The sequence below is a fragment of the Ochotona princeps genome, chromosome 1 (genome assembly GCF_030435755.1).
Source record: "Ochotona princeps isolate mOchPri1 chromosome 1, mOchPri1.hap1, whole genome shotgun sequence".
Lineage (NCBI taxonomy): Eukaryota > Metazoa > Chordata > Mammalia > Lagomorpha > Ochotonidae > Ochotona > Ochotona princeps.
The window spans coordinates 1,343,418-1,370,440 of NC_080832.1; the positions used below are offsets into that span (position 1 = coordinate 1,343,418).

A 27,023-nucleotide genomic window follows, 5' to 3' on the forward strand; every position below is an offset into this window, starting at 1 on the left:
ATCAGGGATGTGGCCATGGCCTTGGTGGACTTACTCACCTGAGCAAGGCAGTAGTCCCTGGGGTTCTCTTTCTCCAGGCCATACTTCTCCAGAGCCTCGGCCACAGCGAAATCTGCAGGGTCCGTAGTCGACAGCAGGATTGTCTTGTAGGGGATGTTTGGCTTTAAACTGTCTGCATAAATTCTCAACGTCCCACCTGAAAAACACAGTCAGACATCTCTGTGCAAAACTGCACTCAGCTAGGAAGGGCACGGGCGCTGCCCAGGGATGACGCACTCCTGGGGGGTCACACACACAGGCACCTGAACACACACTGCTCCCACAGAGGCCCCCGAAGGAAGGGCACTGCCCAGAGCCGCTTCCTCACGCCTCACCCACCTCCCTCAGCACCTGGCTCACACGCCTTTAACACACAGCACCAGCTGGCCACTTAGGTCTTGGGTCAGGGTGTCTCCGTACGGGCCTGAGCCCCACCAGCACATGCCTTTGCGTGGACATGTAACATGACACATTCCTGCCACTGTTGTCCTAAGCCATAATGTGGACTCCAACCCGAGTCCACACACATGGACCCTAAGTGACTGCAGCGCCTTCCTTCCCCACCCGCACACCGCTCACTCGCCCAGGAGAGACCGCAGGAGGCAGGCGGCCAGCCCAGCCTCTCTCGGGCTCCTTCTGACACTGAAGGAGTAAATCATTCCCACACGTGCACTCTGCTTTTCCACAAGCCTGGGGCAAACCACATTTTGTTCACTCAGCTCCTGGCGTCATCTGAGCACAGTGAGTGTACACGTGCTAGCAGGCCGTGGGCACACCTTCCCCACGCGCAGACTCCACTGTGCCAACCACACACCTGCCTTCCTGGGTGGGAGGGAGGCCGCAGGGGGCAGCCACATAGGACGGTGACACACCTCGGCCCCGACCTCTGAGTGGCCGAGACCTTTCTGAAGAAGCACTGTTTGCACTGGGGCCTCTGCGACCTGACAGGAGCGTTCTCAGTGGGGAAGCAGGGAGGGCAAGCCCCTATGGCAGGCAAACCCTGGCCAGGCTGCAAGCCCGCCTCACTCTACCCCACGGGCAAGGGCAGACCGGAAGCAATTCACAGAGCACTTGTACCGCAGGAAGAGGAAGCAACTGTGTGGACCACGCCTACACGGCTTGGCTTCAGCCGCCAGACAGTTCACACAGAGAAGTGAGCGCAGGTCCTCAGCCAGGCCTACAGACATGCAAACGACACAAAGAGTAAAAAGACCTAGACCCTCAGCCTACAGACACGAAATGGCCAGTCTAATGCTTGTAAAGCAATTCCCACCAGCTCCACACCGAGCCAAGTACTACAGGGTCCCAAATGTGCACAATGCTGCACTCCAGACACGACCACAACCCGGGTGCATTGACAGAAAGCCTGCCCGAGCTGGGGGGTGAACAGACCAAGACTCACACTCCACACAAGGCTCCCTGGGACTCTCAGGGGCCTCCTACCCCCAAGACAAGGAACACCAAACTGAGGAAGAAAACTCACTGATCATGTCCCCAGCAAGAAAGCCACAGCAGTAACTGGCAGCACCTGCTACACATCAATGAGCCGAGGCCCTGCAGAGTCGGCTGTGCTTTGAAGCCACCCAAGGGAACCTACAGAGCGGCAGAGACACTTCACACAGTCGGGCGCCCCGTCAGGGGCCACCAGCAATTGGGGAAATGGCCTCGCTGGGAGACCAAGCACACAGACTGCTCCGCCACGCCCAGGGAAGTGGCCCGAGCTCCTTTCTCCAGTCTGCCTCCAGGGGCCACCTGAGGGACAGTCACACAGCACCGGAAGAGTGAGTTATTCATTAGAACAAAACGCCGAGTACTTTGCACATCTCTGGTATTCACCACCAGCAGTTACTCTGCTGACAAAGCACAGCTTCCTGGGAGATGCCCTGCAGGCCCTCTGGATGCTGAGGGGCTCTGTCCTGCTCTCAGCTGACCCCTCAACAGCAGCCTTCACCTTCCGTCCCTTCCACCCAAGCCCAGCGCTGCTGCTCCCAGCCACGCGGCCTTCCCAAACCGCATGTCCCCCAGCTCCGTCAAAGGCGCTGTGCAGAGCCTGTGACCCGCACCTGACACGACACGCCCACCCAGGCACATCTGCGGGGGCGGGGCACAGGCAGATCCTCCAAGCCACCCAGAAAAGCCCCAAGCTGTGGACAGCTACTCACCACTTCACCTCTCCTATGCCCTCAGCCCTCTCTGTGTGCCTGCTGGCCCCCGGAGCCAGGAGCACCTGGCCCCTCTTAAGGACAAGTCCGCGTTTCTAAGGGGCCTGTCCCACCTCCTCACACTTTCCCCACTCCTTCCACATTCATCTCTCCGGCTTCCTAAATCCCCTGCTTAAAATTCTTCTGCGACTTATTAACAAAGCATATCAAACTTTTATGCTTAAAGCCCTTAACAAAGAGTATCAAACTTCCCTCATTGGCGTGTATCTAATGGTAACAGAAAAAAATGACATGAAAATGTTTCCTATTTTAATTTAAGTATATCTAAATGGTGCACTTGCATTCACACTACACACTTCACTACAGAGATGCCTGGCACCTCGGGGCAAGGAGGTGCCTGGCACCTCGGGGCAAGGAGGTGCCTGCACACAGGCCTGCCCACAGCGCACATCAGCACACGCAGGCACGCCTAGTGTTTGGGAATCTACTTTCATAAATCTCATATTCTTGACTGAACTACACAAAATGCAGGTAACAACAATCTGCTGGGATCTAAAAGTGACCTATCAGAGACTTCTGGAGCCAAGGAATCCTTCCCTTTGCTAGTTTTTAAGACCACCCTCCAAGAACAAACACTAGTTCCTGAAGCTTTACTTGCATATTGGGCTTGTGACTAAACATCAAAGACATAAATCCCTAAAGTGAAGCCATAAAGCCTGTGTGGCGCAATCGCAGACTGCTAACACAGAGGAGTGCTACATGAGCTTTCAAACCGCTGCTGGACACGTTCCACACAGGATATACCCCACAGCAATCTCACAACAAAACCGGAAATGTTTTTGGCATCACAACATGAATATTACTTCTACTATTTTTAAAGATTTGTTTATTTCTATTGGAAATAGACAAATTACGAGACACAGAGAAAGATCTTCCATCCACTGATTCACTTTCCAAATGGCTGCAATGGCCGGAGCTGAGTCAATCCAAAGCCAGGAGCCTGGAACTTCTTCTGGTCTCCCATGGGTTGTAGGGTCCCAGGGACTTTGGGCTGTCTTCCACTGCTTTCCCAGACCACAAACAGGGAGCCAGATGGGAAGTAGAGCAGCTGGGACACAAACCAGCATCCATATGGGATCCTGGTGCATGCAAGGTGAGGATTCAGCCATTAAGCCAATCATTGCACTGGGCCCACTTTTTTTTTTACACTTTTTTACGCTTTTCTAATATTAAGATACTACAGAAAACAATAGTAACTACGTTCACATAGTCAGGAAGCAGGACTAACACTGTAAAAGATGTCCAATTTTCTAAAACCAAGACAGTTTAACACAACAAGGACAGGCAGCGTCCAGACGACTGGACATCCCATCCCTCGGGAAGGAGCCCACCAGGGACGTCTGGGTGAGCCAAGGGCTCAAGAACAAGCCAGCACAGGAACAGCAAGGGGCCGGAAACGCTCCCAGCTTAGCCCCAGGAGCCCTGGACAAAGGCTGGAAAACCACGGGTCCCCAGTGAAGGACACCAACGTACCTGTTCTCTCCCCCCAACCCTGTGAGCCAACCACGGAAACGGTCAGCGAAACTCACAAGGCAAACGACCCGTCTCTGAAAACCAAGTGGGAGGTGCCGGGTGAGGCCATTAGTCAACAGGGACATGCAGGCGACAGAGAAAGCTCAGAATGACTAAATGAGGACTGGGGACAACCCTAGGAAGGAATTCCTGTCGGTTCTTCTGTATGTGGCTCATGTGGGCTGTTTATCCTTCAGGAAAATGTACAGAAACATTCCCACAGATGAAAAACTGAAAGGTCTGGGGTTAACTCCAAGATGACACTATCGAACGGGGACAACCTACGTGGGCACAGAACAGAAACACAGGTTGGTAAGTATCAAACACTGTGACTGGTACGTGAGCATGCATTGCTTCTCTCTCTCGTCCATATGTGAAATTTTCCAAAACTGACAAAAGAAACCAGCTGTGCTGGCGGGAGGCAAGGACTGGGCCTTCGGCCGCAGAGGGACATCCACGAGGCCCACAGAGAAGCACAGCGCAGCAATCGCACCTGAATCGGGCCGCCCGTCCGAGCTCCGGAACTCCTGCATCCTCCTCTCCAACTTCTGCTGCCGCCGCCGCCGCATCACCACCTCAGGGTTGGAGATGGTCCGCGTGAAGCTGGTCTCAGGCATGTCCTTGTACACCTCGGCAGCCAGCCGGGAGTTCTCACTGCAACGGGAGGACAACACCACAATCCTTTCACGTCGTCATCTCCCCAGCCACCTCCGAGCCCGTGAGGCGAGTCCTGCGCGGCCCGCTGAGGCATGTGGGGCTTCCAGTAAGCTCTCAGGACCACGGGCTCCTACACGCCAGTGACCCCCAGCAGACACCGCACCTCCACACACCAGAAACAAACACAGGATGAAGAGCAGAGACCCTGCACCCACTCTGGCTGGAACTGCAGGCTTGGCTTCAGCCGCAGGCCTGGCCACCTTGGCCATGTGGTGAGTGAACCAAGGATGGAAGACTTCTGCTCTTCTCTCGGCCTTTCCCCTCTATAACTTTGCCTTTCAAATTTCTAATTTAAACAAAAAATAAATAAATAAATAAAGCGGCTGGCACGTGGCACATCAGGCTGAACATCTACCAGCAGCGCCAGCATCCCATTTGGGTGCCAATTTGAGTCCCAGCACCTCCACTTCCCATCCAGCTCGCTTCTTATGACCTGGGAAAGCAGCAGAGGTTGGCTCAAGTGCTCGGGCCCTGCACCCACGTGACGGAGACCTGCAAGAAGCTCCCGGCTTTGCATCAGTTCAGCTTGGGCCACTGCAGCCACTGGGAAGTAAGCCAGCAGAAAGAAGCTCTCTCCTTCTCACCGTGTAACTCCACATTTCAAATAAAAATTAATTTAGATAAACAAATAAATAAATGGACTAAAATAAAACTCTGCTTTCCTAAAAGCTAGTCTTACTGCCTAGGATGGTGAGCCGAAGAGTGAATAACAATGCAGGAGGGACAACCTGATGAACTTTAAACATGCACATCATTAAAACCATGCAAGCTTTGAAACAGTCAAGCTGAAATCTGAAGCACTTTATTTTCTAGATCAAACATATTACTCTATAAACTATTTTGACAAACGGCAAAGCAGAAAGCAAAGTTTAAACGCTCCTTTCCTTGGTACTGTCCCACAGGGGGCACCGTCCACATGCCTCTGACTCGCACAGAACGTCACATGCAGCCTCTGACCGATTCTCAGCGAGCCCAAAGGCCACCATGTCTCGGGAGACGGCTAACACCCTGCTGCCTGCAGAAGGGCCACGCAGGGGGCCTCACTCAACAACTGGGGCATATCCTCAGTACACAAAGCACACTTACAGTCCATTTAAACTCGAGAAAATGAGCTTTAACAGAAGAACTCAATGGCTAAGGAGAACTGAGGGGCACTGCGAGGGAGGGCCTGGCACACTGCCCCAGAGCCCGGGGGCTGCAGGGACACTGTGAGGGAGGGCCTGCCACACTGCCCCAGAGCCCGGGGGCTGCAGGGACACTGTAAGGGAGGGCCTGGCACACTGGCACACTGCCCCAGAGCCCGGGGGCTGCAGGGACACTGTGAGGGAGGGCCTGGCACACTGCCCCAGAGCCCGGGGGCTGCAGGGACACTGTGAGGGAGGGCCTGCCACACTGCCCCAGAGCCCGGGGGCTGCAGGGACACTGTGATGGAGGGCCTGCCACACTGCCCCAGAGCCCGGGGGCTGCAGGGACACTGTGAGGGAGGGCCTGGCACACTGGCACACTGCCCCAGAGCCCGGGGGCTGCAGGGACACTGCGAGGGAGGGCCTGGCACACTGCCCCAGAGCCCGGGGGCTGCAGGGGCACTGCGAGGGAGGGCCTGGCACACTGCCCCAGAGCCCGGGGGCTGCAGGGACACTGTAAGGGAGGGCCTGGCACACTGCCCCAGAGCCCGGGGGCTGCAGGGGCACTGCGAGGGAGGGCCTGGCACACTGCCCCAGAGCCCGGAGGTTGCAGGGGCACTGTGAGGGAGGGCCTGGCACACTGCCCCAGAGCCCGGGGGGCTGCAGGGTGGGCCTAAAAAGCCTGCTGGTTCCATAAGGGCAGGGGCAGGTGGTCAACAGCGTGGTACACAGGAACCCATACAGACCTGTCACCAACCTTCCTTCCAGAACAATTCCAGTGGGAGGATCATTGAGCAGCACACCAGAAAGGGGCCCGCACACATGAGGAATGGAAAAATTATGTGATAAAACATCACAAGGCAATGAGAACCTTAAATATATAAAGTGCAGCAATTTTTGTAAGAAAAATCCAACTGGATTATGCGTCTCTCTGGAGGCAAGTATGACAGGTGATGTGTTTTCATGCTGGGAGAGATACCAATCGATGGAAGTCAGGCAGACAGTGCTGGGAAGGGCAGCAGCAAGCACTGCACCACACAGCACCCAACCTGAGCCTGAGAGGCCCCACACGCCGCACGGGGTGAGCAGGGAACTGCACAGGCCAGGAGGGGCACCGCGTCCGCTGCTCCTGCTGCGACAGCAACAACCATGGCTCCCTTCTCTCCTGCTCTGAGCCAGAACGTGCACGGAGCAGATGTGACACCTGCTCCTCTCCCTGGCCTCCCGGGAACCAACAGTCAAGTGCAACCTGAGGACGCAAGGCCACCTCCGCAGCTCACGTCACGGAAGGGAGAGCAGGACGAGCCGTGGCGGGGCAGATCACCAACAGGACCCAGGGCACGCTGGGGGCGTAACACCCACTCCAATCCAACTCCTGCCCCTCACCATGGAGTGCAAAGGGCGTCCTCACATGGGCCCAGGCTGGTGCCCCCGTGTCTGGTAATCCCTCTGGGAGCCAACACAACACCCCTGCGGGATGAACTTACATGTCATCCCCTGCGAGCAGCCTGTCCTCCTTCTCGGACGCCTGTCTCAGGGCCTCTTTTTCTCTCTTCTTCTTTTCCTTCTTCTCTTTCTTCGACAGCGTTCTCTTGAAATTCTGGATCACACCTTCTTTCTCCTGCTTCTCAGGCCCGTTGCTTTGAACCTTCTAATAAAGGACACGGTGACTTCACTGGCCATGGCCCGGCTCACCTAGGCACCCCGCAGCCCAACTCACTGCACTGCACCTGCCACTGCCCCGGCTCACCTAGGCACCACACAGCCCAACTCACTGCACTGCACCTGCCACTGCCCCGGCTCACCTAGGCACCACACAGCCCAACTCACTGCACTGCACCCGCCACTGCCCCGGCTCACCTAGGCACCACACAGCCCAACTCACTGCACTGCACCCGCCACTGCCCCGGCTCACCTAGGCACCACACAGCCCAACTCACTGCACTGCACCCGCCACTGCCCCGGCTCACCTAGGCACCACACAGCCCAACTCACTGCACTGCACCCTGCCACTGCCCCGGCTCACCTAGGTACCACACAGCCCAACTCACTGCACTGCACCCTGCCACTGCCCCGGCTCACCTAGGCACCACACAGCCCAACTCACTGCACTGCACCTGCCACTGCCCCGGCTCACCTAGGTACCACACAGCCCAACTCACTGCACTGCACCCTGCCACTGCCCCGGCTCACCTAGGCACCACACAGCCCAACTCACTGCACTGCACCTGCCACTGCCCCGGCTCACCTAGGTACCACACAGCCCAACTCACTGCACTGCACCTGCCACTGCCCCGGCTCACCTAGGCACCACACAGCCCAACTCACTGCACTGCACCTGCCACTGCCCCGGCTCACCTAGGCACCACACAGCCCAACTCACTGCACTGCACCTGCCACTGCCCCGGCTCACCTAGGCACCACACAGCCCAACTCACTGCACTGCACCTGCCACTGCCCGGCTCACCTAGGCACCACACAGCCCAACTCACTGCACTGCACCCGCCACTGCCCCGGCTCACCTAGGCACCACACAGCCCAACTCACTGCACTGCACCCGCCACTGCCCCGGCTCACCTAGGTACCACACAGCCCAACTCACTGCACTGCACCCTGCCACTGCCCAAAACACAGCCCAGGAACAGGGAACACTCGGGGGTGATGAGCTTCTCGACGTGGGGCCTGCATCAAATTGTACACTCAAGGTCTGTGTACTTCCTATCTGAATTGAATTCAATGTAAAATGAACAAACAAGCAAAATACCAAAACTACTAATAAAACTGGGTAGGAATCACAAAAGCTGCTTGGCAATAAAGAAAACGTTAGTAATTTACACAGAATCATCTGAGTAAAAGGAGCCTAATGAAAATACAGAAATGGAGTATCTAAATCATGACCTGTCTTCCCCCGGCTTTTCTTCACCCTTAAAAGAAGCCAGGAGCAGCCACAATAAACTAACCGGCTTTTATGGACCAGTTTTAGTTATCGCATTCATGCAAAAATTTCTAAGTCCTTTTGTTGACTTGCTTATTTTTTATTTATATTTTAACCTACGAACAAGGCTTCTCTCTTGAGAGGACACAGAATCGCCCTGCTTTTATGGACAACACGAGAGTTCTGAACGGGGACAAGGAACGCCAGGGTCATCACGCTGAGAAAGTCAAGTCCAGGTCCTTCCTTGCTGAAGGACGAGAGCAGTCTACGCTTCCTGGTGCCAGGGAGGGTCTGCAGGGGGGGCACAGAACACACGTGTGACCAAGATCACGGAGGGGTGCCAAGACAAAGGACAACACTGCCAGTGAGGTGCCAGGGTCCAGGACGCCCCCTGCCCAGAGAACAGACCCTGCTGCTAAAAGCAAAGGCCCGATGTGTTGGCGGGAGATGCAGCAGTCTTAGCCACTGCTTCTGTGATCTCTCACTCACGTGAGCCTGTTGCAGCACCACGGGAACCCTACTTCAACGTGAATACAGGACAGCACTCCAAGAGAACAGCCCAGCAGTGCAGGGGTCCCAAAGCTCTCCCACCCTGAAAGTCTCAATCATGCGACAGCATCCTCCAAAGAGACCTGACATAACTGGAAAAGGACTACACTGAGGAGCCCACACACAGCGCGCTGAGTGATGACGAGGCCAGGAACTTAGAAAGAACGCAGGCCCCGGCCCAGAGCCCCAGTGGCAGTGGTCCCCGAGCCCGCCCAGAGCCCGAGCGGATGAGGTCCCCGAGCCCGCCCAGAGCCCCAGCGGCTGTGGTCCCCGAGCCCGCCCAGAGCCCCAGCGGCTGTGGTCCCCGAGCCCGCCCAGAGCCCCAGCGGCTGTGGTCCCCGAGCCCGCCCAGAGCCCCAGCGGCTGTGGTCCCCGAGCCCGCCCAGAGCCCGAGCGGATGAGGTCCCCGAGCCCGCCCAGAGCCCCAGCGGCTGTGGTCCCCGAGCCCGCCCAGAGCCCCAGCGGCTGTGGTCCCCGAGCCCGCCCAGAGCCCCAGCAGAGCCCCAGCGGCTGTGGTCCCCGAGCCCGCCCAGAGCCCCAGCGGCTGTGGTCCCCGAGCCCGCCCAGAGCCCCAGCGGCTGTGGTCCCCGAGCCCGCCCAGAGCCCCAGCGGCTGTGGTCCCCGAGCCCGCCCAGAGCCCCAGCGGCTGTGGTCCCCGAGCCCGCCCAGAGCCCCAGCGGCTGTGGTCCCCGAGCCCGCCCAGAGCCCCAGCGGCTGTGGTCCCCGAGCCCGCCCAGAGCCCCAGCGGCTGTGGTCCCCGAGCCCGCCCAGAGCCCCAGCGGCTGTGGTCCCCGAGCCCGCCCAGAGCCCCAGTGGCAGTGGTCCCCGAGCCCGCCCAGAGCCCGAGCGGATGAGGTCCCCGAGCCCGCCCAGAGCCCCAGCGGCTGTGGTCCCCGAGCCCGCCCAGAGCCCCAGCGGATGAGGTCCCCGAGCCCGCCCAGAGCCCCAGCGGCTGTGGTCCCCGAGCCCGCCCAGAGCCCCAGCGGCTGTGGTCCCCGAGCCCGCCCAGAGCCCCAGCGGATGAGGTCCCCGAGCCCGCCCAGAGCCCCAGCGGATGAGGTCCCCGAGCCCGCCCAGAGCCCCAGCGGATGAGGTCCCCGAGCCCGCCCAGAGCCCCAGCGGATGAGGTCCCCGAGCCCGCCCAGAGCCCCAGCGGATGAGGTCCCCGAGCCCGCCCAGAGCCCCAGTGGCTGTGGTCCCCGAGCCCGCCCAGAGCCCCAGTGGCTGAGATCCCCGAGCCCGCCCAGAGCCCCAGTGGCTGTGGTCCCCGAGCCCGCCCAGAGCCCCAGTGGCTGTGGTCCCCGAGCCCGCCCAGAGCCCCAGTGGCTGTGGTCCCCGAGCCCGCCCAGAGCCCCAGTGGCTGAGGTCCCCGAGCCCGCCCAGAGCCCCAGTGGCAGTGGTCCCCGAGCCCGCCCAGAGCCCCAGTGGCAGTGGTCCCCGAGCCCGCCCAGAGCCCGAGCGGATGAGGTCCCCGAGCCCGCCCAGAGCCCCAGTGGCTGTGGTCCCCGAGCCCGCCCAGAGCCCGAGCGGATGAGGTCCCCGAGCCCGCCCAGAGCCCCAGTGGCTGTGGTCCCCGAGCCCGCCCAGAGCCCCAGCGGATGAGGTCCCCGAGCCCGCCCAGAGCCCCAGCGGATGAGGTCCCCGAGCCCGCCCAGAGCCCCAGCGGATGAGGTCCCCGAGCCCGCCCAGAGCCCCAGCGGATGAGGTCCCCGAGCCCGCCCAGAGCCCCAGCGGATGAGGTCCCCGAGCCCGCCCAGAGCCCCAGTGGCTGTGGTCCCCGAGCCCGCCCAGAGCCCCAGTGGCTGAGATCCCCGAGCCCGCCCAGAGCCCCAGTGGCAGTGGTCCCCGAGCCCGCCCAGAGCCCCAGTGGCAGTGGTCCCCGAGCCCGCCCAGAGCCCGAGCGGATGAGGTCCCCGAGCCCGCCCAGAGCCCCAGTGGCAGTGGTCCCCGAGCCCGCCCAGAGCCCCAGTGGCAGTGGTCCCCGAGCCCGCCCAGAGCCCGAGCGGATGAGGTCCCCGAGCCCGCCCAGAGCCCCAGTGGCAGTGGTCCCCGAGCCCGCCCAGAGCCCCAGTGGCAGTGGTCCCCGAGCCCGCCCAGAGCCCCAGCGGATGAGGTCCCCGAGCCCGCCCAGAGCCCCAGTGGCTGAGATCCCCGAGCCCGCCCAGAGCCCCAGTGGCAGTGGTCCCCGAGCCCGCCCAGAGCCCCAGTGGCTGAGATCCCCGAGCCCGCCCAGAGCCCCAGTGGCAGTGGTCCCCGAGCCCGCCCAGAGCCCCAGTGGCAGTGGTCCCCGAGCCCGCCCAGAGCCCGAGCGGATGAGGTCCCCGAGCCCGCCCAGAGCCCCAGTGGCAGTGGTCCCCGAGCCCGCCCAGAGCCCCAGCGGCTGTGGTCCCCGAGCCCGCCCAGAGCCCCAGCGGCTGTGGTCCCCGAGCCCGCCCAGAGCCCCAGCGGCTGTGGTCCCCGAGCCCGCCCAGAGCCCCAGTGGCTGTGGTCCCCGAGCCCGCCCAGAGCCCCAGCGGCTGTGGTCCCCGAGCCCGCCCAGAGCCCGAGCGGATGAGGTCCCCGAGCCCGCCCAGAGCCCCAGTGGCAGTGGTCCCCGAGCCCGCCCAGAGCCCCAGCGGCTGTGGTCCCCGAGCCCGCCCAGAGCCCCAGCGGCTGTGGTCCCCGAGCCCGCCCAGAGCCCCAGTGGCTGTGGTCCCCGAGCCCGCCCAGAGCCCCAGTGGCTGTGGTCCCCGAGCCCGCCCAGAGCCCCAGTGGCAGTGGTCCCCGAGCCCGCCCAGAGCCCCAGCGGCTGTGGTCCCCGAGCCCGCCCAGAGCCCCAGCGGCTGTGGTCCCCGAGCCCGCCCAGAGCCCCAGCGGCTGTGGTCCCCGAGCCCGCCCAGAGCCCCAGTGGCTGTGGTCCCCGAGCCCGCGGGGCGCCCACCTTGGGAGCAGCTGCGTCGTTCTCATTCTTCAGGACGAACCTGCCCTCCCGGTCATCCTTGTTCCAGTTCAGCTGCACGACCAAAGGCTTCTCGTCTATGTCCAGTCTTCTCTCTTCTTCAAAGCATGAAACGAAGAAAAGCGCAAGCCGTGGTCACTGACCAGTCCTGCCGTGCCCCCAGCCGTGGTCACTCACTGGTCCTGCTGTGCCCCCAGCCGTGGTCACTGACCGGTCCTGCCACGCCCCTAGCTGTGGTCACTGACCGGTCCTGCCGTGTCCCCTAACCGTGGTCACTGACCGGTCCTGTCATGCCCCCAGCCGTGGTCACTGACCGGTCCTGCCGTGCCCCCAGCCGTGGTCACTGACCGGTCCTGCCATGCCCCCAGCCGTGGTCACTGACCGGTCCTGCCGTGTCCCCTAACCGTGGTCACTGACCGGTCCTGCCGTGCCCCCAGCCGTGGTCACTGACCGGTCCTGCCGTGTCCCCTAACCGTGGTCACTGACCGGTCCTGCCATGCCCCCAGCCGTGGTCACTCACTGGTCCTGCGTGCCCCCAGCCGTGGTCACTCACTGGTCCTGCCACGCCCCCAGCCGTGGTCACTCACTGGTCCTGCCACGCCCCCAGCCGTGGTCACTCACTGGTCCTGCCACACCCCCAGCCGTGGTCACTCACTGGTCCTGCCGTGCCCCCAGCCGTGGTCACTGACCGGTCCTGCCATGTCCCAAGCCGTGGTCACTCACTGGTCCTGCCGTGCCCCCAGCCGTGGTCACTGACCGGTCCTGCCATGTCCCCAGCCGTGGTCACTCACTGGTCCTGCCGCACCCCCAGCACCCACTAATGGCCTGCAACACGTCAACTCTGAGCGCTAATCAGCAAGTGCCAGGCACCCAGCAGATCTAACCAGAACAGATAGGAAGCAGGAAAAATCACATGTGGCTGTTACAAAAAGCCTGTTCATATCCTCATATCTCCTCCTCTCTGTCTGGGAATTAAGGAATAATGTTAAAAGCAGAGAGAGGCTCTACTTCCCATCACATTACCAGGAAACCACTCTCCCTACCCAAGCACCTGCCCCTCACATCTCCTGCCGCTGCAGAGCGACACCACGCAGCCAATGGCAAAGGGGTGAGGCTGGTCAGCACTTCTCGGCTTGGTCTCCCAGGCACATGAGGAGGAACGTGGCTGACCACTGAGGGACCAAGGAAGGACCTTCTCCTACCACAGGGCGAAGAGCACCAGGGAGCGGAGGCAGCCCATCTCCAGAGTGCCAGCTGCCCTCTAGTCGGGCACAGGTCAGCCTCACAGAGAGCTCTGGGTGACCTGAGCAATCTCACTCTCCCAAGGAGGAGCTGTCCACAGCCGGCTCCTGAGCTCAGCAATGCTGTCCCTGGAAGTCAGGCCCCTGCTCCGAGCATCCATCCCCCGTGTCCCTGGAAGCCAGACCCCTGCTCCGAGCGTCCGTCCCCCGAGTCCAGCCCAGCTCCTGCAGGGCTCCTTAGCCGTCACCTTCACAGCAGCATTAGAGTGCAAGAGGCAGAGCGTGACTTGAACCATGCACCAAGAGTTGATAAAGTGACATTAAAAACCACACCTACAGAGCCAGTTAGGCTCTGGTGTGAGTTCCAGCTAATGTGCCTGGGAAAGCAGCAGATGTTGGGCCTCGGTACCCACATGGCAGACCTAGAAGAAGCATCTGGCTCCTGGCTTCAGATTAGCTCAGCTCTGGCTACTGAAGCCACTTGAGGGAGTTAGGTAATCTCTTTGCCTCTGTCCCATGTGGGAGACCCACAGGAGACTCCAGGCTCCTGGCTTCGGATCAGTGCAACAGCTCAGGCCGTTACAGTCGCTTGGGGAGTGAATCAAGGGACAGAAGATCTTCCTCCCTGTATATCTGGCTTTCCAATCAAATAATACGTAAATCTTTGAGGAAAAAAAAAAAAACACTGACTTTCACATAAATAGGCCTTTAAAATTCCATCAAGCCTGAACCAGCCAATGTCCACTGAGGGCCAGGCTACTGGACGAGTAAATGAGGAGACCAGGGAGGCTGGAGTGGCCAGGAGGTGCTCTGTCAGCACACGGACAGCCCACACTCAACAGCACAACTCTGCCCAACGGAAGGTGGACGTCACTCTCAACAGTGAGGGCTGCATCGCACTCCCTGTCAGTACTTGGTACAAAATCTAACCCGTTTCAGGTTGGTTACTTTGCAAGCAGCCTCTCACAGAACGCCCACCTTTGGATAATCAGCCTCCAGTGAACACAAAACACAATAAAAACACTACGTGAGCTAGAGCCACGCAAGGACCACCTGGAAGGTCCACACTGAAAGAGCCCAGACGGGCTTCAAGTGAGAAAGCACTACAGACTGTTCCAGAAAGACATGCGGGAGAGGACAGGTCGTCCAGGGCCGCACAAGCGACAGGGCAGAGAAGGCTCCAGCTTGCTGCAGCACTCCAAGGCTGTGCCAGAAACTCACTGAGCAGGTCACCTCCACCCACGCAGAACATGGCAGCACGGGAGTTATTGACAAACACTTCCCAGACAACCAGATCCAAGACGTGCGACAAGCCGCAGATGAGGGATGGGAGGCAGGGGGCAGTCCCCGTGCCAGAGGAGCCCAGAGTTAACAGGAGCCTGACAAAAGCTTCCGTAAACAGTCCCCAGAAGCAGTGAATTCACTATCAAAATACAGTCACATTTCACTATTATCTCATCAACTGACAAAAAGAGAAAGGAAAATTAGAGCACAGCTCAAGAACAGATTCTCCCTGCAACAAACGAGAATTACCAAACATTCCAAGAACAGATTCTCACTGCAACAAACGAGAATTACCAAACATTCCAAGAACAGATTCTCACTGCAACAAACGAGAATTACCAAACATTCCAAGAACAGATTCTCACTGCTGCAACAAACGCAAATTACCAGATTCCTGTTGCAAGATTTGCACCAGATCAAAATTTCTCAGTCTAACTTTTAGAGAACTGAGATATTACCCACTACAGTTCAATCACAGAAACAACACAAAAGCCAGGGCATGCACTGACAAGCAACGGGTCTGAACCCCGATTCAGTCAGCTCCCCACCCAGGAGAGCCTTCTTGGTATGTCACGCTATTTTTTAAAGTAGCATAATTGCTTTATGCTTCCAATAGAAGTGAAACTACAAATTCTAGAGCTAAAAAAATGCAGGGGCTGGGGCAATGGCTCAACTGGCCAACACTACCCTTGCAAGCGCCAGGATCCCATGTGGGCACTGGGTCACGTCCACGCCAGGATCCCATGTGGGCACTAGGTCACGTCCACGCCAGGATCCCATGTGGGCACTGGGTCACGTCCTAGCTGTGCCACTTCCATCCAGCTCTCCGGTTGTGGCCTAAGAAAGCAGCAGAGGAGGACCAAGTCCTTGGCCCCTGCACCCAAGTGGGAGACCTGAGAAAAGCTCCTGGCTCCTGCCTTTTGATCAACTCAGCTCTGAATACTGCAGCCATTTAGGGAGCGAATGGGGATGAGGGAATATTTTTCTCTGTCTCTCCTTGTCTCTGTAAATCTACCTTTCCAATTTAAAAACAAGACAAACCCTTTTATAAAAAGAAGAAGAAAGAACAGAAAAAAGTCTAGAAGCCGGGGACCAGCACTGTGACCAAGCAGCTGTGCAGTCAGGGGAGCCTGACCCACAAGCAGGTAAGGCTGCCACCTCTGGTGCTGGCATCCCAAATGGGCACTGTTTTGGGTTCCACCAGCTCCACTTCTGATCTAGCTTCCTACCAATGGCCTGGGAAAGCAGTAGAGGACGGTTCAAATCCTGGGCCCTGCACCCATGTGGGAGACCTGGAAGAAGCTCCTGGCTCTGGACCAGCCCAGCTCCAGCCACCGTAGCCATTTGGGGAGTGACCTGAACAGGCCACAAGCCAGACGGCACGCACAGAGGGCCACAGCAGGCTGAACGTGACTCCTCTCAGTTGTGGCTGCGTCAACACAGTGTTGCAATTTTCCTGGTTCAGCAACAAGCAAGCCTTGTCTAAAAAACAGGCAAGAAACCAGGGCTGCCACATCTTGGAGGAACACCCCACCCAGCAGGACATGGCTGCCACCTAAGGCCCAGGAGACCACAGGCGTGCCGCCATCGGAGGACCAGAAGACCACGGGCGTGCCGCCATCGGAGGCCCAGGGGACCACGGGTGTGCCACCATCAGAGGCCCAGGGGACCACGGGCGTGCCGCCACCGGAGGACCAGAAGACCACGGGCGTGCCGCCATCAGAGGCCCAGGGGACCATAGGCGTGCCACCATCAGAGGCCCAGGGGACCACGGGCGTGCCACTATCAGAGGCCCAAAAGACCACGGGTGTGCCACCATCAAAGGCCCAAAAGACCACGGGCGTGCCGCCACCGGAGGCCCAGGAGACCACGGGCATGCCACCATCAGAGGCCCAGTAGGCACTCATGCAGACCCAGCGCACGCACACACACACGGGCAGAGGAGACCACGGGCGTGGGAAGAAACCTGCTCTTTCTGGTTTCAATATCATTGCTTTGATCCTTTATATTTTAGTTTAAATTAAAAATATAGTAAAAAAAAAAAGTTTAAATGGAAAAAAAAACTTTTCTAAAAAAGCAAAACCGGGCCCGGCGAGGCGGCCTAGCGGCTAAAGTCCTCGCCTTGAAAGCCCCGGGATCCCATATGGGCGCCGGTTCTAATCCCGGCAGCTCCACTTCCCATCCAGCTCCCTGCTTGTGGCCTGGGAAAGCAGTCGAGGACGGCCCAATGCTTTGGGACCCTGCACCCGCGTGGGAGACCTGGAAGAGGTTCCTGGTTCCCGGCATCGGATCGGCGCGCACCGGCCTGTTGCGGCTCACTTGGGGAGTGAATCATCGGACGGAAGATCTTCCTATCTGTCTCTCCTCTCTGTATATCTGACTTTGTAATAAAAAATAAATAAATCTTTAAAAAAAAAAAAAAAAAGCAAAACCAGTGAATTTTCAGATTCCCCATTCCAATCTCATAGCACAACATGGAAACTGCATGCAGAGCCACCCCGCTGACAGTACAGTGCACAGCACAAGGCCCTAGGGACAGGCACCTCCTTCCTGCTGTGACAAGGGACAGCTCAGAACTGAAGCTCTCATCTGCTGTGCGATGGATGAGTTACGCAGTGAACAACCCTGGCCGGCCTTACAACTGCTAGGGAAAGACCAGCCCGGACCCAAGACCCCACACGTCCCACACACCTCAGCTGCACTCAGCTCCACACAGAGACGCACAGCACCTGTGTCGAGAACAAACTGTGACCTTCGGATGGAACTGGTCTACGAATGGAGCTTGTGCAATACATAATACCTCAGCTTACTCAACACTTCCCAAGAACTCGAATTTTTTAGAAATGTATTCTTTCTCAAAATGCCTTTGAAACAATTTCAACAAACAATGACAAGGTGTGGGGGGACACTGCGGTGCAGCAGGGTAAGCTGAGGTTTGAGACGCCAGCATCCCGCTCCAGTCCCGGCTCCTCCACTTCCACACAGCTCCCTGCTAACGGAGACAGCAGCCCAAGATGTTCCAGCCACTCGGAGGCTGAAGAAGGCTTCCTGGCTCTTGGCTCAGCCTGGCCACTGTGGCCACTTGGGAGTAGACCAGCATGTCAAGATCCTCCCCTCCCCATGGTGGCCTTTAAAATACATTTCATAAAACAAACATATGAAATTAATGTGCACTCTAACTTGCAAACAACACATGTGCTAGGAACTTACAAAATCACCTCCCAGACATAAAACAGCTCTGGCACTAACACTGAGCTCCCAGGCTCCTGACTAGGCAGCTGCAGGCAGTACGGCCCCCTGCCCAGTGAGCGGCCCACACTGACCTCCGCTGACATGCCCCGAGCGCCCAGGCTCCCCTGAGCACCTGTGAGCAGTAGGTCCCCACCCAGCGAGCGGCCCACACTGACCTCCGCTGACATGCACCTCATAGAGTGAGTATTTCGGAGAGGACAGCATGCGCATGTCAGGTCGAAATTTCTCCGCCAGAGTCTCGATCACGTCCTGGGTGGTCGCAGTGCTGGAGACCCGAATACATTTTGTAGCAAAGTTTCCAGCAGCTTTATCTTGAAAATAAAACCTCATCACTCCATGGAACTCCAAATCCTAAAAGAAAACAAAACGATACATTAAAAAAACACTCCCAAAAGTTTCATTACTTTTTTAATGTTTTCTATAACATCTGAGGAGGCTTTCAGTCTGCAAGCTCAGGCTGCAGTCACATGAGCATCCGCCAGGTACCCCCCAGTGTCCCAGCAGCGCATGTGCACGCGGACAGGGCAGTGCCAGGCCTACCCGCACACCTGCCCACGTGCCCAGTCTGCAGAAAGCAGTGCTGTCATCAAACCGACTCAAGATCCAGTCAGCAAACCCTTCAAGTCCAAGAACCTGCTCGAGATCAGGCCGCCACTGCTCTGCGCTGCCACAGTCTAAACAAACACCTTTTTCTTCGGCCTAAAGTGATGTCTGCCCCATCCCCCACGAATGTGATCACGTGGGAATCAGGTAAGGAAGAAAACCGTGGCTAACCCATCACCCCATCACCCAGAAACAAACATAATTTAGATCTGACTTGAAATCTTCAGAGAAAACGTCACAACAGAATTCTAACTAAAAAAAAAAATCACTCCATATATGAGGGTATTTCAAAGAGTTCACAGAACACAAAGCTGAAAGTTCAGTTTATGTGGGCCCCGCTGTGGTGCAGAGTTAACCCTCCACGTGCAGCGCTGGCATCCCCAGCACAGCACTGGTGGAGTCCCAGGCGCTCTGCTTTGATCCGTCCCGTTGGTCGTGTGCCTGGGACAGCAACACACGGCGGCCCATCGCTGCAGCCTGGCCCCGGCAGCACAACAGACGGCGCTCCTCCGTCCTCATGCCGTCCAGCCTGCCCTCACAGCTCTGCCTTCCAAAGGAATAAACCTTTAGGGGGAAAAGAGGATAAGAACCTGAACTCCACGAGGGGGCGGATCTTCAGAACATTCATCGAAGAACATGCTAAAAATTCCGCACATGAATTTTAAAGCTTTACACGTCAAAGGAAGCCTTTCTTTCTTTTTTTGTTTATCTGAAAAATCAGAATTCCACAGAGAGAATTCTCCGTCCTCTGGTTCACACCCTAAGTGACCACAACGCCAGGGCTGAGCAGGCGCAAGGCAAGGGCCCGGAGCTTCCTCCAGGTCTCCACAGGTGGAAGCGCCCAAACACCTGGGCCATCTTCCACTGCTCTCCCAGCTGCACGAGCAGGAGTCGAGTCAGAAGTGGAGAAGCCAGGACATGAACTAGGGCCCGTATGGGATACCAGTCACTGACGGTGGCTTTGCCCACTGCACCACAACACCAGCCCCAAGCTTACCTTCCAGCTGCACTTGCCTTCCTCTCTGACGGACCCTCACACGTCCCTTCATGTGCTGTAGAAATGAACCCGACACACTTGTGGGAAATTTTCCCTGAACACAGAAAAAAATACTACTCTCAACAAAATCCCAAAGAATATTTTAATTCGTAGGTTATTTTCATGTTCTCCAGTAAAAACCATTCAGTTGTTCAACTGAAGCAATTCTCAATACTCTGCACATTCAAACTGCGCATGTTCCCCAACCCACCAGCCTCCCCTTCACAGATATTTCTGAAGTAAGAATATACCTGAAGAAACTGCTGGAAATGGGTCCTGGAACTGGGTGAACACTTGTATAAAGGATATGAACACACACAGGGAGCACCCAGCCGGCGGCCGCAGTCCTGACCTGGCTGTGCTGGACTGCACCAGCCTGTTGTGTGTCTCACTGCAGCCACCATGTATGTGTGGAAACAACAGAGAGCCATCGTGGACACGGGGGACACGCGCCAGAAGGGCCATGGGTCGGGCCTGAGAGAGCTCTCAGCTGCCCATATGTCTGGGTGGAGCCCACAGCCAAGTGCCCCCAACTCCACGTCCATGGCCGCCTGGCAGCAGAGAGCCAGCACCCTGCTGTGTGCTGGGCGCTGGGCGCTGTGTGCTGGGCGCTGGGCGCTGGGCGCTGTGTGCTGGGCGCTGTGTGCTGTGTGCTGGGCGCTGGGCGCTGTGTGCTGGGCACTGGGTGCTGGGCGCTGGGCTGCACACTGCATGGTAGCTCTCCAGTCTTCCTTCACCCCACTCCGCCACCCGTCGTCTGCAGGCCTCACGCACCCCACTCCCACCCGCCTGGTCTGCTCCCTCGCCCATGGCCTTTGAGACAGCACTGCAGGAAACAAAAGTGACTGAAACTTCAGGAATCAGGTGTAGCCCGAGAGTCTGATGTCTTCTTTCTCCACCACTGAGCTTATGCTGCCTTTAACCATCTCAACCAGCAACTGCCAAACCAGTCTCACGCCTCCGGATGATCAAATGTCACAAGTTAGTCTGCGGCCAAAGAGCTGCTGTGGCACTCCACCACAGCTGAGAAGACGGTCTGCTTCACTGATGAGGAGCAGTGCACACAGGGAGCCCAAGAAACACGACTGCCCACCAAGAGACGCACAGCCGGGACAGCACAGAGCCAGGGGTGCACACGGCCCCAGGCCTCCGCACAGGGCTCCGGCCACAGGGACGGCCCTCCCGGGAAAGCAGTCCCGTGCCTGTGTCTGCAACCTCAGGAACGTGGCTCAGCTACCTGGAGAGAATGCTCAAGGGAGGACAGCAAAGAGCCCGGAGCAGCTACAGGTACCCGGCGGGAGGCGTGCTGGCCTCACTCCGCCCTTCTCCAAGCTCCGGCCCGAGCACAGTGCCTGGAAAAGCTGCCCAGGGCGATTTCAGGCCTAATACTAATTACTCTGACATCACAGAACGTTAACCGTAACTGCCGCCACAGCATCTCCCCCAGTAAGTCAATGCTGCATGTTCACCATTCAGCCAACTACACGTTTGCCTGGCATGCATGAAGCCCACAGAGTGCTCTCAAAGCCAGGACGACCAGCCAAGTCAAGTCCTGAGTCTGACAGCACCCAAACTCACAATCACGACTCTAGGTGGTACACGCTAACTGCTCTTGTGTCCCCAACGGCACAGCCACTGCCACGCAGCTTACACAGCAAGGGGTGGCCCAGGCCCACGTGGACCACCTACCCCACCTGCTCTGCAAGGGGCACTCCACCATGCGAAAGGACACAAGCAGGCTCTCTCTCCTAACAACTGCTACAGAAAGGAACAGCTGGGTAGACAAACGTGAGCATGCAGCAGATGGGACTGACCCACAGGCTCTGTGCAGACCCTGCTCACCTCACCTGCCCACCCCATGACCTTGAGTGACCTACTCAACGTCTACGTGAATTCAAATTTCCTCAGTTTCAGAACCAAAACAGTAAGCTTGTTTTTAGAAATGAACAAACCACCCGACACACAGCAATGACACGTCTCCTTCCGTCACAGTCTCAGACCAGCAAAGATTTTATCTGAGACAAGGAAACCTCTGGGGCCATTATCCCAGGTCCTCCACCCTCCATGCCCACAATAACAGTCAAAACCCAATCAGGGTCAGAAACACAGTAAGATTCAGTTCCTCCAGCTCTGGCCATCCATTCTCAACTAGGAAGAACTCAGGAAACACACAATGTTTAATTTGTAATAAATATCCATGAGGGCTATTGCTGTTGTAGCCAATCCAATTACAACCTTTAAAAGATGGAGATTTCCTCATACACACACACACATTAAACCCACACACACAGCCTTCCAATTTAGAGCTGAGTGCAAGAGTGCCCAAAGGCACCAACAGCACAGGAAGACACGCGACGTGTCCCGTCAGGCATTGGGCAGTGGCACTCGGCTCCGCACCACGGCAGTCACGGGCTGTGCTCTAACCTCTGAGACAGGAATGCCTCAGGCCTCTGACACCCCCAGGAAACGCCTCTATCTACGTGGTCTGCGCAATGGGATCACTGTGCAGCAGGCCCGGCTGCGTGGTTCTGGGCTCTGTCCTGGGCATCCGAGGCTCAGCTGTCAGCAGCATACACTCGCTCCCCCACGGCCTCTGGACGCCCGTGTCATGCCATGCCCATCTCCATGGTCACATGACCGTCTCCCCTCTGGTGGCTTCTCCTCTTTCTAGGCGATGGTCCTCCATGGTGTATGCCTTCCAAGTAAGAGACTCCCTTAAGGAAGGACCACAGCCACCCTTTCCAGTGCTGCGTCTGACAGCAGGTAAGGTGTGTGCCTACCTCCCCGTGAAGGTCAGGTGGAGGCCTGGCTGCTCCATGTCCAGCCAAGCTCCCTGCTTCTGCGCCTCTGCACTGCACCCTCCAGGCAGCGTGTCTTCACACAGAAGTCATCACTTGGAGCAAATAAAAACTGCGGATAATCACATCAGGATACTCCATGTACACTTTCAATCTCAATAATCTAATTCAAAGACAAAGACAATAAAACAATTTCTCTTGACAGGAACCCAAGCTTCTCTGGTATACCTTTTACCTACCTTCATACAAACTTTTCCCTGAGAAATATTATTGCCAATAATTACTGTAATAAAAATGGCAAATTTAATGACAACTCCAAAACAAAAGTCTCACCATGCTTCTCCAAAAGCATACAAGCGGAGGAGAAAATAGAGGCTACCTCGGAAAACTGCCAGCAGGAAGAAATTAAAGATGGAAGCTTCCCTCGAGACATCCTTACCAACACCTCATTCCTGGGTGACAGGATCATCACTGGACCAGGCAGCAGAAACCCAGCAGGGGGTGCTCCTGCAGCTCCTCAGGCCGGCCCCAGGGCCCTGTTCTTCCCCACTCAAGGGAAGTCCACCCCACAGCCAAACAATGCCGGCTTCACACAGGTCACACCACACCAGTGCGTACGGACCACACGGCAGCTGACAGAACTCCCTCTCTCTCTTTCTCTCTCTGACACACACACACACACACACACACACACACACACCAACCACAGCCACAGCCAAACAATGCCAGCTTCACACAGGTCACACCACACCAGTGCGCACGGAGCACACAGCAGCTGACAGAACTCTCTCTTTCTCACTCTCTCTCTCACACACTTACAGTTTCCAGTCAGTGCTGCTACCTTCAAACCACAGCATTTCTTCCTTACTCCAGACATCCAATGGATTCTTCAACTACAGATAGAATTAAACCCTGCTGCCTTCTCTCCTACCTATCACACAGCTGAACTTCTAAATTAGGTATAAGATATTAACAACTAATAACAAAACAGATCTAATAATACACAAGAGCCAGAGGTGTGGGCCAGCTGAGCTTTGCCACAGCATTAGCTGGCAGGTGTCAAGACTGGGTGCAAGTATGTCAGGTTAGATCGCAACTGCAATATCCAGGACTAGGAGTGGGAGTGGACCTAGCAGGGAACTACAGGCACTCCTTTGCTGAGCTGCAGCCCTACTGATAAACAAGAGAGCCAGGACTAGGAGTGGGAGTGGACCTAGTAGGGGAACTACAGGCACTCCTTTGCTGAACTGCAGCCCTACTGATAAACACGAGAGCCAGGACTAGGAGCGGGAGTGGACCTAGTAGGGGAACTACAGGCACTCCTTTGCTGAGCTGCAGCCCTACTGATAAACACGAGAGCCAGGCCTGGGGTCAGGCCAGGCTGATTAAGCCACAGCTACCGTGGATGTGTACAAGAGCCAGATGGCATGTGGGACGGAGCAGACTCAATTGCTACCCATGCCAACACTCACAGGAACTGGGGCTGGAGGCATCTGGTGGAGGTTACTGGAGGTCACCCTAACTAGGCAGTAGTTGTCACTAGTGTGCGTTTCAGGGCTGGGTTGGGCTAGACTGAAGTACCATTGGTCTGTGTGGGATATGGGACCTGGAGCCACCTGTGTTCACCAGTATGTGCTGATGCTGGTGGCACACTGAACTGTCTGGACTGTGATCACAGCTGAGGCTTCCTGGGGGACTCCCCAACTAAACCACTGACTCAAACTCCAGACATAGAGAAAATCACAGGATATGTGGTACGGCTTTGGAATGCATGTTTTGGGACTGGGCCTCCTTGGTTGCTGACGTCTGTGCAGTGGACAACATGTCCAGATACATACAGGGGACATGACAGTCAGTTCATCCAGGCCAGCAAGAGGAAGTGGAGTGCCACGTCAGAAGATGCAAAGCAGAACAGGTTGAACAACTCTCCTGGCCGAGCCTTGGCAGCAAGCATCTGGGTGTGTGGATGCACTACGGTGGAATTTGTCAGCCAACACACCTTGGAAAACTCTCTCAACTCTGAAGCAACAAAACAACAAAGTCTCAGAGCTATCAAACCACTCAATAACACACTTAGAACATTCCTCCCCACATCAGGGTCTATAAGATGACATCAAACAACCGTCCCCCATCATCCCGAGTTGCTGATGTAGTTTGACAGCCCCTTCCCATTCAACTCACACTCTCTACTCCATGCTCAAATAATGGAGAAAAAGGAAAAAAAAAAAACAAAACTGAAAACGTTAGTCCCACCCTTCTTCCTCCATACCTTCACCCTCCCCACTCTAATCAGTGGCCCACTCTGGCATACATCCTTCTCAACTATATTTGTAGCATTAAAACTAAAACTAAAAAAAAAAAAAGAATGTTTGGGCCCAGCGTGATGGCTCAATTGGCTACGCCCTCACATTGGAGGTGCCAGGGTCCCACACAGGTGCCTGGGTCCCATGCGGGTGCCAATTCCTGTGTGGACTGACTTTGGCTGCTTTGAAGGCAGCTGAACCAAAGTGACCCCTTGGCCCTTTGGGATCTTTCCAAAACAAACATGCACAAAACCCAGGCTTCCTGCAGGTGTCTCCTGGGACTTATGAGGTTGTCAGGCAAACAGCAATACAAGGGTTATTTTAAAAATTAATGGAAGGGTTAAACCTAATGGTTAAACCCTCACCTTGCACAAGCTGGGCTCCCACAGAGATGCCACTTCATGCCCCAGCTGCTCCACTTCCCATCCAGCTCCCTGCTTGTAGCCTGGGAAATTCCTCAACTGGCTGCATCATGGAACGTAACTGAGGCTGGCCCAAAATCTTGGGACCCTGCACCCACATGGGAGACCCAAAAGAAGCTCCAGGTTCCTGGCTTTGGATCGGCCCAGCTCTGCTACTCAGTGAGTGAATCAGTGGATAGAAGATCTATCTCTCTGTATCTCCTCTCTGTGTATCTTTCTTTCTAATAAAATTAAATAAATCTTAAAAAAAGAAGTGGCCAAACCCCTTGTCAACATTATGGAGAGGACCAAAACGCGAAGGTTCCTCCCTTTCCATTCTCTCTTTATGAACCACTAACTATATACCTGCTTACACCAAGGATGTGACAGAGGTTTAGCCAAGAACTCAGGAACTTCGCACGCAGAAGCGCAATCCCCACTGGGCGTTAAAGGTTGTGTTCGTGCTTCAAGCATAACCCCTGAATACCCCATGTGTACGTGTGCACACACAAACACAACCTTAAAAGCCACCCGAGCATAAAGTGAAACACAACCAATTACAGTCAACCATACTTGTGTAAATATGTTTCACATCGAGATAACATGTAAATGCTCCTTTATTAATCTACTCGCAAGTCACCAAAAAGCTAAACGTCAGTTGAGGGGTAAGAATTCCTCCCTGGGAATAAAGCTAGCTCTCTCCTCGCCAGTTCACAGACCAACGCCCTGACTTCCAGCCCTAGAACTCCAGTGAGACCTCCCTGAAAGAAATGCAGGGACCAAGGACGGAGAACTCCCTGCACACACACACAGCCCATCAGCTAACGCTACTGCCTTAAGTTAAACCCACCTCACACGGCTGCACACCACTGCTGTCACCGCTCCACTCCAACTGCAGTTGTTGGTGACCAAGGGCAGAGACCAAGGCGGGCAGCTCGATGCAGCCTGGGGAGGAGACAGGCGGCACCATCTCACAGCGTGCTTCTGTTTCCTGCGTCCACAGGTGTCACTGCATCCATCGAGACTAAGAATGGGGTTTCTCCAAATCAGCAGTGCTGACATGCCAGCCAGGGCACCGTGGGCACAAGATGCCAGAGCCACCTTGGCCCAGCTGCAGAGTCCTGGCTGAGGGCGGACGGAGAAGACATCTGCAGTGTCAGATCTAACAGCAGCTCCCGCCACAGCTCTTCCCGCGACATTCCAGACCCCAACGCTCCCCTCCTTCTGAAACACATCTGTGACCGGCCTGAGACAGCTCCCAGGCCAGGCCAACCCAGCATCAGTACACCGCCCTATGTTCTAAACATGTAATGAATACAAACTAGAATTACATCAGCTTTTCCTCGTAACATTTATCATCTTTATTTGAAAAGCAGAGTAACAGAGAGAGGGGGGTCAACTTCCATCTGCTGGTTCATTCCTCAAACGGCTGAGTCGGCGAGAGCTGCGCCAGTGTGAAGCCAGGAGCTTCTAAATTGCCCACGTGGGTACAGCTGTCCCAGCATTCGGGCCATCCTCTGCTACCTTCCCAGGCCATTAGCACGGAAGCGGATGGGAATTGGAATCCACATGGAATGCCGATGCCACAGACAGAGGGTTAGCCTACTACATCACAGCGCAGCCCTCCCACGTCAGCTACTTCACGACCTCCAACATAAAATTTAAAGGCTTAGTCATTGTCATGTTGGTCTAGCAAACACCATTTCCACAGCTTGGTTCTAATATATTAAACAGCATTTTTTGAGTACAACTGATCTGTTGTTTCTGAGCTGAAGCCGAGCCCTCACATACGACATGTGACCAAAGATTCTGCTGAATTCCACAACAAAGTCCAGACACAGCATGGTTAATGCACCTCCTTAATTATAAACCTGGGAACAAATTCCTATCTCCCTTCCTCCCTTCCCACACCCTCTCTCTGCTCCAACACCAACAGCTTTTATCACTCTCCCACCATCCACACACAGCACCAGCGGCCTGTGTGCCAGGCAGGGGCCTCACGACCCACACACGGCACCAGCGGCCTGTGTGCCAGGCAGGGGCCTCACCATCCACACACGGCACCAGCG

At 56.5% G+C, this 27,023-nt stretch overlaps 1 protein-coding gene across 2 annotated transcripts in view; it reads right to left on the minus strand.

The window, feature by feature from the left end:
* Positions 1-27,023, minus strand: part of AFDN (afadin, adherens junction formation factor) — a 126,615-nt gene that overhangs the window by 69,571 nt on the left and 30,021 nt on the right. The window contains exons 2-6 of one of the 2 annotated variants that reach the window (XM_058674117.1): positions 17,969-18,164; positions 12,019-12,131; positions 7,102-7,265; positions 4,267-4,427; positions 39-196 (exon numbers count right to left, since the gene is read on the minus strand). In XM_058674117.1, coding sequence (XP_058530100.1) covers positions 39-196; positions 4,267-4,427; positions 7,102-7,265; positions 12,019-12,131; positions 17,969-18,164 — 792 coding nt within the window. Of the gene's footprint in view, positions 1-38; positions 197-4,266; positions 4,428-7,101; positions 7,266-12,018; positions 12,135-17,968; positions 18,165-27,023 lie in introns of both variants that reach the window. The other variant, XM_058673672.1, reaches the window with a different exon arrangement.